The 12623-nt window shown below is 36.8% G+C and overlaps 1 protein-coding gene across 12 annotated transcripts in view; it reads right to left on the bottom strand.

Annotated features, from left to right (window-relative positions):
- Positions 1-12623, bottom strand: part of KCNMA1 (potassium calcium-activated channel subfamily M alpha 1) — a 520079-nt gene that overhangs the window by 39332 nt on the left and 468124 nt on the right. For all 12 annotated transcript variants that reach the window (XM_050898974.1, XM_050898968.1, XM_050898969.1 and 9 more), the window contains one exon: positions 9829-10021. In XM_050898974.1, coding sequence (XP_050754931.1) covers positions 9829-10021 — 193 coding nt within the window. The remainder of the gene's footprint in view (positions 1-9828; positions 10022-12623) is intronic.

A 12623-nucleotide genomic window follows, 5' to 3' on the forward strand; every position in this document is an offset into this window, starting at 1 on the left:
ATCTAGCTTTCTCCTGTAACATTATTAGACTGGTGGAATCTGCTGGATATTGATGCTTTGTACCTCTTCCACACTAAAGCAAAAACAGCGACATTGATCTCTGAATTCATGTATGTCCTTTAAAAAAACCACCACCTTTATGCATATAAATAACCATTTATTAAACAAACAATACGTACTGAAGCAAAGAAAGATACCAGAATTACGCTCATGAGGCTGCCTGCTATGGTACATAACTTTCAAACTATCTTGTAATCCTGTAATATATTATCTATATGTTCCATTTTCTTGAAGTTATCTTCATAATCAAGATGCTATCACAAGTATCGTGGGCATTGGAACTATTTTTAATTTTCATTTAAAGAGCAATTAAAGAAAGACAATGGATACACAAGATAATAAAGTAAGTGATTAGCAGCATGCAAATGACATAGGCTTAATGATAATACCCTGTTCTATTCTCCAAAGGGCCTGTCGAGAGAAACCCTTCCTACATGTGGTTGTGCAGCTAATGTGCCTCAGCCTACAATTACAACATTGCTGACACCATTAACCACTGAAACAACATCACTTCATGAAATCCTTGTTGTCTCATTAAAATGCAAAGGGTCAGGTAATTTACCAGCATTGTGTGTCTACTTGTGTTGTGGGTAATTAGCAAGCACTACCCAGCATGGACTCCTACTGAGAAATAGTTAAACTGTGAAATATTAAAAAGAAAAAATCTTTTATTTGATGAGAATTTGAAAGATTCACAATTATAACCTCAACATACCTTTGTATTCAAGGGGCCATGAAATACAGACCTTTTATACATTTAATGTCATAAGATATTATGGTTGGTCATTTTAGAAGCTAAACTTCAAATTTTAAAAAAATTTACTCTTGTATAATTGGATCTAGATACGTATATCCTTCTGCAATTAAGAACTTTTAAAAAATACAGAGACAGCAAAGCAAAACACCTTACAGTTTCTTAAAGAATTAAAAAACAAATGGTTTCCTCAAAAAGACTTTTTTTAAAGTTAAAACACAGAGATTGGTGTAGTACATTCTAATACCCATGTTCCCTTTCTTCCCGCTAATTGAAGTCCCATATCATCATTTAAAGCAACCTTGATAACATTCACTATTGGCTCACATCTTGTCAGGGAGCAGAATGGTCTCTTATTCTTTAAATGGAAGTTTTGGAACATAAAACACATTCCAATAAAAGTGAACAGAAAATTATGAATTCATTAAACTACTTTGGTATCTTGTGCTATATATAATATTTATATTCCAACTACTGTAAAATATGCTTTAATATCTTTAGGCAACTATAAGGATTTAAATATTTATAAAATGGCTAAAGATAAAGTATAGCTCTCTTATTCCTACATACAGATGATGTAAGGCATGCAATCAAAGACAATAACACTTTCAACCCATTTGTCATCTTAAAGGAGCCTTTCAACTTCAGATCCCTTGTGTGCAATCTACATAAGAGTTGTTGCCTACATAGGCAACTCCAGAGGAGTTTGCTCCTTAAAAACTACCAAGAGTGCTATACTTCACATAAAACAGGGTTTTCTGAAAATGGAGACAAAACTATAAATTTGCAGGCAAAACAGCTCCAAGTGGGGCTTCAAAATACTGCTGTATTTATCTCTGGGACATCTGGGAACAGGAAGCATTTTGATTTAATATTTCATAACATAGCGGCAATTGCTTCCTTGCCTGGTGTATAATTAATGCTCATAAAAAGAGCGGGGTTTTTTTTATTCCTTAGCATCAGAAATGCACAAAATAGTACACCTTCATAATAGGGGGTTTGCTTTCAAGATGTTGAACAGCAAATAATAATAAAATAGAGTCACCATGAATTTATAACAGTCTTGGGATGGTTAAATATATTTTTAGTTCAAGTGTGAAATCACGTGCTTGATGTACTGTACTATCTACCTCCTTTGCCCAGTTTTATCTTTCTCTGGCTGAAGCAGAAGGTATCTTGAAAACAGAGGAGAAAGAGGCAGTTGTGAAAGCTGGAAGGTATTTGGGCTAGGACCTTACAGCATTTCTCAAATACAGGGAAATCGTGTCAGAGACGTGTCTCTCCAGCCATTCCCTAACACATTTGTAGTTTATAAGCAACAGAATTGAAAACCTCTTTTGTTAATGGTTTTTCTCTCTTCCTAGGAAAACTTTGAGAGAGACAGGAAACTGTTCTCTGCGTGTGTAAGTTCCAGCAGCTAATGTTAGTGTCCAGCTGCAAGGAAAATACAAGAAATGCAAACAGCGCTGGGTGGGAACTTTTCTGTCAAGGGTTTCTTGTGAAGGCTAGCAAGGTCCTAATATAGATGGCTTATATAGCCCAGGAAACAAAGTTAAGTGAACAGCCTCTCTCCCACCCAGCCTCTTTATTTAAGTCCAAATCTTGCAGTGACTTGCACATAATCTAACTTTACACAGGTGGATAGTTTCATTGAAGTCAGAGAGATTTATTAACCTGTATAACATTGAGCACATAACTTAAGTTTTGGAACAAGTAAGGCATCGGACTGTAAACTTGCCAGGGCAAAGGCCATATTTTATTCTTGTATATATCAGGACTATGACAACAAGCTCTTAATCCCATCTAGAGCTCCAGTGTGCTACCATAAAATAAATAACAGCTATCAGCTGATCCATTTAGTTCAGCAGGATAAGAAATTATGTGCATGTTGCAAAAAGGTAATACTGAGTTATTTATCACAGTGACCTAATCTTCAAAAATTGGATTTTTTTGTGAGCAAATGGTGATGTGGGACATGTGCTGGGAAGTTAGGATAACCTTATCTCATTTTTCAGCTATTAACTTCCTTACTTAGGATGATCAGCCTTCGTTTTGAAAAATAATACTGAAACTGAACTACAACAAACATTTCAAAATTCAGTTAGTTAAACAATAATCAACCAACCAAGCAGAAAATTTTGTTAATTGGATTATTACTTTTGTCATTTACAACAACTGATGCTAGCAAAAATACAAGGAGCATTCGGAAACACACAGCATAAAAACATCCTTAATCAGGTGTAACCCCTACACTAAACTATCAATCCTGACAAACCAATAACCCTGATGTCAATGCAAAATACTTGTCATTTTTGCAAATGTGACTGGTAGGATTGATATTGTCTAGGAGAAAATTTTTCAAAACATCTATGAGATTTAGGAAATTACGAGCTATCTTTAACTATAACAAGCATTGCGCAGCCTAAATTACATTGATTTGCAAAGAGACACAGGAACCTAAGTGCTGAAAAGATTAAAGTTGGTGTCATAGCTCACTTTGACACTTAAAAAAATTACCCCAAATCTTTCATTTTTGCCAGCACTATTCATTTATTTATTTTTAATATTATATCTACATTTAATATTCTACATTTACTTATATGCTTTCCTAAGGAGGTTAAGTAACTCCTTAAACTCTGAAATCATTTAGCTGGCTTAAGTAGAGTTTGATTTTCTGTATTTGAAAGTAAGGCTCTTTATTCCTATATTTTCATGTAATATAGCAAATTAAACATAGGAAACAGTGCTGGAGTCGCCACAGAATGTTGAATTATGTAACAGCCTAAAAAGTAACTGCACCTATGATTATCAAACCCTATATTCTGAAATCTTCACTTAAAAACTTTATCTTATGACTACAAAATACGAGAAATAAGATTCAATATTCACCGAAAAACCCTCCTTCAGGAATAAAACTATTGTTTTGAACTTGTAACAAACATCTCTAACAGCATTACAACACAGTTATCTCTGAAAATGACACAAAACTTTTGCTAACCAAGCGTTTCAGACAGTATTTTTCCTTTCCTGTTGTTTAAGAATTTTCTCTCATTTCCAATCCTGATAATACTGTTGTTGTTCTCTCTCTTTTGCTAACATTTCAGAGATAAAACAATCAAGAATTATTGATTGGGAGAGGTGAAAAAGAATATATTACCTGCAAACACAATGGAATGTAGATCTTAATTTTGTTTTAACAGGAAATTTCTTGCAGCAGATTGCAAGACTAAGTCCATCAAAAATTGCAATAATTTAAGAAAAATCAACAGATTGTGAAATAAATCTATTGAAACTCACTGGCTGTTTTTGTCCTTTCAATCAAAGTTTAAGCCAGCTCCAGCAAAAAATGATGATGAAGCCACAAGTGATTTTTAAAGGAACTGGATCAAATGAAACTAAACTTGTACAAGGTTATTTTAGCTCATGTAATCTATTACACTTGAAAGTCAGTGTGTAAAATTCAGAGTATGTTTACTTGATTTTATAGGATTTTCCCCAGAAGAATCCTGCCATGATGAATGAGATGTATTACCCAGGAGTTCATCCCCTCTTTATTTTTTTCTCTTTATTCTTTCTTGTTGGAGGATCTATTACAAGAACTGTAAATGAAGGCCCTAAAAAGATCTCTCATGTGTTGAAATAGTGTTCCTAGGGAAAATTCTCATAAGTTGAAGTCATTCAGAAAACAGCTGCAATTGTTACTATGCTGAAATACATCTACCCTGCTGTACTGTGATCTGTCTTGTAATGTCCATAGAAAAAACGTTACTATACAGCCTTCCCTTTCTGTACTTTAGACCTGCTTGGAGCCATAAGATCACTTTTCTTTATTGTTTAGTAAGTGTTTTTTAATGAAATGTACTGCTCTTATTATATAGGACTCAAAATAAGATCTAAATCACTATCCATAAAAGAAAATTATTGAGTTGGATATCTAAAGTTACTACCCAGAGGCTACTCTGGTACAGTATTTGTAAATCTCTAAACAGTTAAGTATAATTGTCTTTCTGGTTTTTGGGAAGAAAGCCAAATAGCAGTTTTAGTTACAACTGAAGAAAAATATTTTGTGTTGGGCCCTGTTCATCTGGTGGGTAAAACAAAAAGTAAAATTTCCACAATGTAAGACTGAAAAAAAATACAAGAAACACGAAAAACTAAATGGGAACCATCAACAGATGCTACTTGAAGAAGAAAGGATGGAAAGGTCAACAGAATGAAGGAAAGGAGAATTACTGGAGCTCTCCCAACATAACTGCCAAGGCAGAGGCCATCCCAGACTCCATCTTCCTGGGTGCCTCGGAAAAATGTTATGACTAGGGAGCACAAATGCTTAACGTGGATCTAATACTGTTTGGTCTTCTCTCCAAAATACTTCTTGATAAAATAATCTCACTTTGTATTTGAGGGGACAGAATGAGAATCGGGAAGGTTCAAGGGACAATACAAACAAATCTCCATTACCTGAGGGTGACCTTTTTTCTCCACTACAAACATACCTCTTTACAAACCTTTCTAGGAAGACAGGACTTCCCTTGTCACAAATAAGACATCTGACTGAGCTTATGAGTCGTTTTGTGAAGAGGTGGGCCAAGCTCCGACTCACAGCATTTTGTATCTCAGAAGATGAGATATCTTAATGAAAGTGATAGTTTGCTGCAGCTTCAGTGGGATACACTTTGGCCTTTCTGTCCTTGGAATCTAGGTCTCCCAAAGGCAACAAACTGCCCTGATGATTTCCAAAAGCTCGTTTTCGGGACATCAGAGTCTGCACCCCTAACCTCTAGCGAGCCTAAGGAGTTGCCCAGTCAGCTTTGAAACATTCAATGCAGACAGCCATGAGAATGTTTTCAACATGAGAGCTTTCAACAACACAGATCCAATTTGAAAGAGTTTCTTGTTCTTTTCGAGTAGAATTACACATTTTATGGAAAGGAGACTAGCAAATCCTTCCGGAACAGTTAGTAAGCTTTTCCTTCTAAGGAAGGCACCTTGTTTCCATTCACAGTCTGTGTAGTCTTGTGTTTGGTCATATGTTGCTAGACAGCTGATGATGACCATAGATTTGACAACTTAGTTTACTGTCATCTGCTCTGGGTACTCCAGGGTCCTTTGTAGCTCTGGTCCAGAATATATTTTTTTTCTGTGCCTTGGAACTGTGAGCTATTTTTTTCTTCTTCAGGAGTTCAAGGCAGAGCACTGCGGTTGGTTAAGATGCAATTCTGGCAGGATCAGTTAGGACTCAAGGCAGGCAGACCAGAGGACAAAAGTGTTGTCGCGCTACTGATAGAAGGTCCAGATAATTAATGCTATCCAGTCCAAAAGCCTGGGAATATTTTAACACTATAAGGAGACACTAACAAGTCTTTTTTCCTGCATGAGAACAGCTGTGTGAGTATTAAGTTCATCTTGAACAAGTAATGAGAAAATCCTCTGTCGATATAAACCAGATTAATACAGTAGACTTTCTTTCAGCAGTTAACTTAATCCATTGGGAATTGGCGGCCCTATTGTTACAGAACTTTCCCTATCAGGAAGCCTTGCTGTCATATGTCCACTCTCGCATTCCTTCTACAAGGCCTTTCCTCTCAGATTGCATCTGGATTCAGTTGTTGGTGCAATGCTATGTCCCTGGTTGGAAAGGACATGTTTGGATGGATACACAAGGTTGGCTAGTGATGAATGTTTTTATGCCTAGGACTGGAAGTGACTTTGGTGTTCAAGTAGGGTGAGGCTCTAGGGGAAAGGGAATGAAATCCCCAAATTTGTGGGTTCTTTTTCTGCTACCAACTTAGAACAAAGGAGTTACAGATATGGCCCTGTACTTCAGCACTGGCCAATGATTATGGCTTATCTGATGGTTAAATAAATTTGCATCCTGCTTTTTACGGTGCACTTCTTGTACTGGTGTCATCTTCTGTCTGACGCTGGAGTTCAATAATCACAGATAAAAACTGGAAAGATCCTTGTGCGTTCAATAACCTATCAATTAAATGACTGTAATTTTTCTCTTTTTCAGAGGCATAAACATATATATCAGGTTTTCTGAGATTCCACTGCTTAGTGACTACAGAATTATACTAGCTTATTACTTAGAATAGCAAGGGTAAGATTACACTGTTAATTCCCTCATCAAAAATCTCACAGTTTAGTCCATATGTTTCTCAGGCTGTTCACATGTTTTGTTTTGTTTTTTCTCTTTTCAACACCCTGTCACAGGTCAACTGACATTCTTCCACACACCCAGATTTTCTAATGTCAGTGTTTCCTATGATCAGTAATAGGAGTCACATAAAAGAACAGCACAGAACACTCTTTCAAAGGATGCTGTTGGTGAGGAATGTCTTAATTCAAAATCATACATTCAGATCTAGAAAAATTCAGATTGGCAATACTTAAGGTTTGTACCAGCTAATGTGTTAAGGATAAATAAGTATGTCAAATAATACACAAATGTTTAAGCAAAAGTAAAATGACAACTCACTCTGTAAATAAAGGTACTTAATTGCCAGTAAGGAGCTGTGAAGTGGTTCTAGTGTGCTGCTTGTTGACCAGCAAAAGTTGAATCACCTGGTTTATATAATTGTCATGATAGTTCTGTCCACCATACGTTAAAGCTGCATTTCATAGACAAAAATGTCACATTGGATATAACTTCTAGGAAAGTTTGTGCTATCTACTGATCTAATTGCTTCTGACAGTCTAACCATTGTATTCAAGGGCTTTCAAGAAAATTTACTGTACTGAAAGCAATGCAACCAATTCAGGAGTTGTGGATACCATAAGCAGATAATTTACTGGGAAGATAATTATTTTCTGAAGCAACTGATTTTAGAAGAACCCCTTCCTAGTCAGTGCTCCCAACTAAAAGAGGCTGCTGGTTACCTGCGTTATGTTATGCCCTGTTTCCCCAGCAAAGCTACAGAAAGAGCCACCTTTTTTTTTACATGCCGACTGATATTTACCTGAAGAAATAAATGTCCAAAATTTCTAAGTATGTGCTAACCTATTGTGCCTCTGCTTCTCTGCACCAGCAACATTGAATAGGGCTGAAGGGATTTGGACCATGGGCCCAGTCTATACTTCCTGACCTACAGGGGCTATGCTGTAGCAGCAACCTGGATATTATAGAATCATAGAACAATTCAGGCTGGAAAGGACATCAGAGGGTCTCTAGTCTGAGTGCCTGCTCAAAGCAGGGTCAGCTATGAGGTCAGATCAGGTTCTTCAGGGCTTTATGCAGTCAGGTCTTGAATATGTCCAAGGATGGAGAGTAAAAAATTACAGGTGTTTATGTGGTGCACAAGACTGTTACATTGCCAGGTTTTTCCATCCTCATTCAGGGATAGTCTAAGATCCAGTGTACTCCCAGAGGTAAAATACAACAGCCAAGCGTTGGAAATATCACTAACCTCTGAGCAAAGGCAGAATAAGGAAATTCTCTGACTGCCCATGCTTAAGAACAGGAAGGAAGGGAGGAAAGGGGTGAGACAAACAGATTCTATTTCTTGATGATTTTAATTACGTGTGTGACAGGAGACTGAGAGACACCCACCAAAGAATAGCCAATAGCCTGGTAGTGAAAGTACACATTTGGTTTTGAGATACAAAATTTCAAATCACAGGTCTAAATCAGCAAAACAAGGAACCTCCATGCCTGTCTTCCACTTCTGCAATGAGTTTTCTAATCATGAGTATAAGTTATAGTGTGAATAAGTCAGTCTCACAAATTCTTAAGGGAAGAACTCTAAAATATTTGGGGTTGTATTGCTCTCAGGCCACAGATTTGAAACTTCAAACACCCATGGGATTGAAAAAACACTTCCTTCCTCTTCTTCTCTAAATCTACTTGTTATCCAGAGACCTATCCAACCAGACTTTGAAAATTTCAAACTTTTAGTTTCCTGGTACAATTTAATTCCAGTATTAAATTCCATAGTTTTATTGCTGATTCTAAGAAAGAATTTTCCACTTTCAAGAAGTTTCTGTATTCAAGAAGTTACACCACTGCCTCTGATTTTTGGCTCATAATTCCTATTTCCTGATTAGAGTGTAAGGAGGAAAAACTGAACTTAATCTTAGTTCTCACAGTCCTTGAGGGAAAACTATCTCTAGGTCAGGCTCACAGGGAAGTTGCAGACCAAAGCACTATCCTTTCTACACCTACATTTATAGCAGGGCTAGATCCAGAGGGAATATTTACTGCAGCACTTAATAGGTTTATCAAAGGTAGGACTTCAGCTGCATAAGCTGCAAGACCCTTCAGAGATGGGAAGATGATTGTTTTTACACAGATAGTCTTTGCCAGGGTGCTTATGACTGCTTTGCAGCTGCTTTGCACAGGCACAGTTGGTGTAAAATAGCTACCTATGAATCAGTCCCCTACTCTCAGCAAAGACGAAAGGATTTTGTTCAGTGTCCTTAAATGGGATGAGTACATGTCAAACCATGGGAAGAAATCAGCTTTGAGTTAATGCTGGCTTTATGAGCAAGCCACTTTAATAAGTGGCTTTATGAGCAAGAAGGCACAGGAACTGTAAAGATAATTTAAAATTCTTGTTCTTTTTAGTTTACTTTTTGGCTTGTATTACTCAGCTCTTTTTCTCTGTGGTTGCCATGTGCTTTACGCAAAAAAGAAATCTTGTTAGACAGAAGCTTCAGGTATTCCAGAATGAGTATGAGTTAGCTTTGGCTATATAACAGCAACTGCACTGGTATGAAAGCCACAGAGCAGGGCAGGGTGAGAAAACAATGATTTTATATATTTTTTAGGAAAATTTTAAAATGAGAAAAAATGCCAGTTTCATGTTGATTCATTTTTCCTCTGCAAGATGTGCTTTGTGATGTAGCAGAGAAACTACGTGACTGTCCCTTTAAAAGCCATCATACCAATCAGCAGGTTTAACTGTCAAGCAAGCTGATGTAGGGCTCTTTGAATTACTGAGTGAGGGATATTCTTCCTGCCAGGTCCTGTCCCCTGTAGGCACTGCAGAGAAGTATTATAGGGCAGTCCTTACCTTGGGAATTAGCCTGCAAGACCCCAATGCTGTCATCAAACTGCATAGATTTGATGTTGAGTGACGCCAAGATGCATTCCTTGTCCTGCAGCGAAGCATCATCAATATTATTCTGATTGGCTGACAGGATAACGCACATGTCGCAGAGGTTGATGTTGACAGCCCTTAAATCAGCCCGACTTAATGGCGTACCCTTCGGCACAGAGAAAAAAAAGGGGGGGGGGGAACGAGCAGGAGAGGAAAAAAAAGAAAAACAAATTAAAGATTGAGAAGGAGCTTTGGGAAATTATTTAACAAGTATCTTTTTTATGCTCTGACATTAAGCTGGTCTAACTATGTGCCAGGGAATAGGAGATGTGTGCTAATCTAAAGGGTAGTTGGTGCTGATGGCAGCATTTTAGGTTCAGTCTCAATACTCAGTCAAGCTATTACTAACAAACAAGGAACAGGAATAATGCCAGCATTCTACATCTCATCGGTGACTTGAAATTGTCTTGATTTAAGTTGCTATCATGTGGCAACCTCTGGCTCTCTGAATATAACAAGGGGTGTGTTTTAAATGTCTATTTATCTACTACCAAGTCACAATGGTCTTGGGCAAAAGAATAGCAATTTAAACAGGAAAGCATTATGTGTCCTACACATTTGAAATGCAATCAGGATAAAGCTATTTTTTTCTACCTGAAGCAATACACAAAAAAGGTTAATCCTTTTCAATGCATGTTTTTGGCGCTTCTAGAAGGAAAACACACTGATCTTCAAAGTTGTGTGATTAAACCCTTTGAAACAGAAACAAGACTTTATCTTAATGGGCACAACTCATGCAACATTCCCTGCTTCCACAATTCTCAATCAGAGAATGCAATAATTAAAATGAAACTTTGTGGCAGTCCATGGTTTTTTTTCATAGTTAACACAACCAAGACATGACACTTAGCCCATTATGTTTTGTTTAACGATAACATTTGCCTTTCACATCCAACAGTCCACATCTCTAGCTACAGAATATTAAGTCTATGTCACAGGGGCTGCAAGGTCCAGGAAAAAAAAGATTTTTTTATGGAAACTAGATTCTGCTCTGCTGCCTCACATGGTTTGGTACCCAAAGACCCTAATGATGATGAGGAGACTAAGCTGTCCCCTTGTCACACAGCGACTTTCATAAAACCAAGTCAAGACCCTACTCCTCCATCTCCTGATCACTCATGGTGAACGTCTCCTGAACTCCACTGAGAATATTCAATGCAAAAGTGAATTTAAAATGCACAAAGTGAAGGCAGAGCTCAATTCTTATTCAGTGATTGCCACCTAGTTTCAGATACCAGCCTGACTATTCCACGTTACTTTCAATAATTTGAGGCATGAAACCTTGTGGAAAACAGTATATATCAAACAGATATGATTTAGTTATAAAGTACTCAAAAGTTAGGAGATGATTATTCCTGCCACTTTAATTCTGCCCTTTGTGTCTGTACTATGCACCAAGTGAAGCAGGATTCCTGTGGGGAAAAATAATATGCAATCATGTAATTAATTAAAGGCTTACTCCTAATGATTTTATGCAAAGGACAGAATTAAGGCTGCCTGAGGATATTTAAAATTGGCATTTGCCTACTTTTTAAGAGTTTACTCAGCAGCTTAAATGCCTCTTTTAATACAGACTTTAAAGGAAATTTCCACTTTTTTTTTTTAAACCAGAACAAATGGTTTTATATTCAGCTGTAACCACATCCCCATCAGATATCAGCAGCAAGTTTTACCTTGTGAACCAAAGCACAGAGAAGTAGGAAATGAGTTTGAGCGGCCTCCCTTTAACACATGATTCCTAACAGTATGATCTCAGAAACTTTTGTAGACTTTTAAATTAGTATAATTAGATCAGAATAATGCTGATATTTTTAACTTTATATCACTATTTTGAACCAGATAGGCTGGGAAAAAAAAAAAAAAAGAAAAAGCAGTAATGAAGTCTGTGTGGTTTTCAGCACCCTTGATTACTGTGTAAGATACAATTCCTTTATATATTCTGTATTTATAAAGGTGCATTAACTATTTAAGCTGTTTAAGTTGAAATTAGTCCAAAACTATTCTAAATTTGGGTGCAAACTGATTGGGGAATGTAAAGGTGGTGTACATTTCCTTAATGCCTCTTCAGAATTCAGAATCAAAACTTTACAAATACGCATGTAATAATGGATACACATCATATACTGGATAGTTTGGAAGTAGTAGCTGGATTCTATTCTGCTCCACAGTTCAACAGTATTATTAATTTAATTCTGATTCCTTAGTCTTTAGCCTTCAAAGTGACTGGAATTAAAAGGGATTGGCAGGAAGAGGATGATATTAACTGACCAAATCTGATATTGACACCATTTTTGTGACAGCAGAGAATCTTGTGACACCATCTGTTGGATCAGTTTACAGAAAAAAGCCAAGGGAACTCTAAAACTGCATTTACAGTAACAAAGACCTACAGCCTGAATTAATCAAAAAGTGAAGGCAATCTTTCCATTCTATAGCTATTTTCCCAAATATTCAGTTTAGGTTACATCCATCATTGATTTATTTATTTTTAACTGCTGAAATGTAATTATTAAGAACCGGTAAATTCATAATTTTTCATTCTGATAAAAACATCCAAACTAACTTTATTCTGTAACGTACAGAGCATTCTCTTTCGTACTTATACCATGGGCTTGTTTCCCTCCTGCCTACATCTTTGTGGGTCATTTATAGCTATGACCACCTAATATCACTAGCTTGGAGGGCTTCATCTGTTTGTCCTGGAGCTT

Source organism: Gymnogyps californianus, chromosome 6, assembly GCF_018139145.2.
Source record: "Gymnogyps californianus isolate 813 chromosome 6, ASM1813914v2, whole genome shotgun sequence".
Taxonomy (NCBI): Eukaryota; Metazoa; Chordata; class Aves; order Accipitriformes; family Cathartidae; genus Gymnogyps; species Gymnogyps californianus.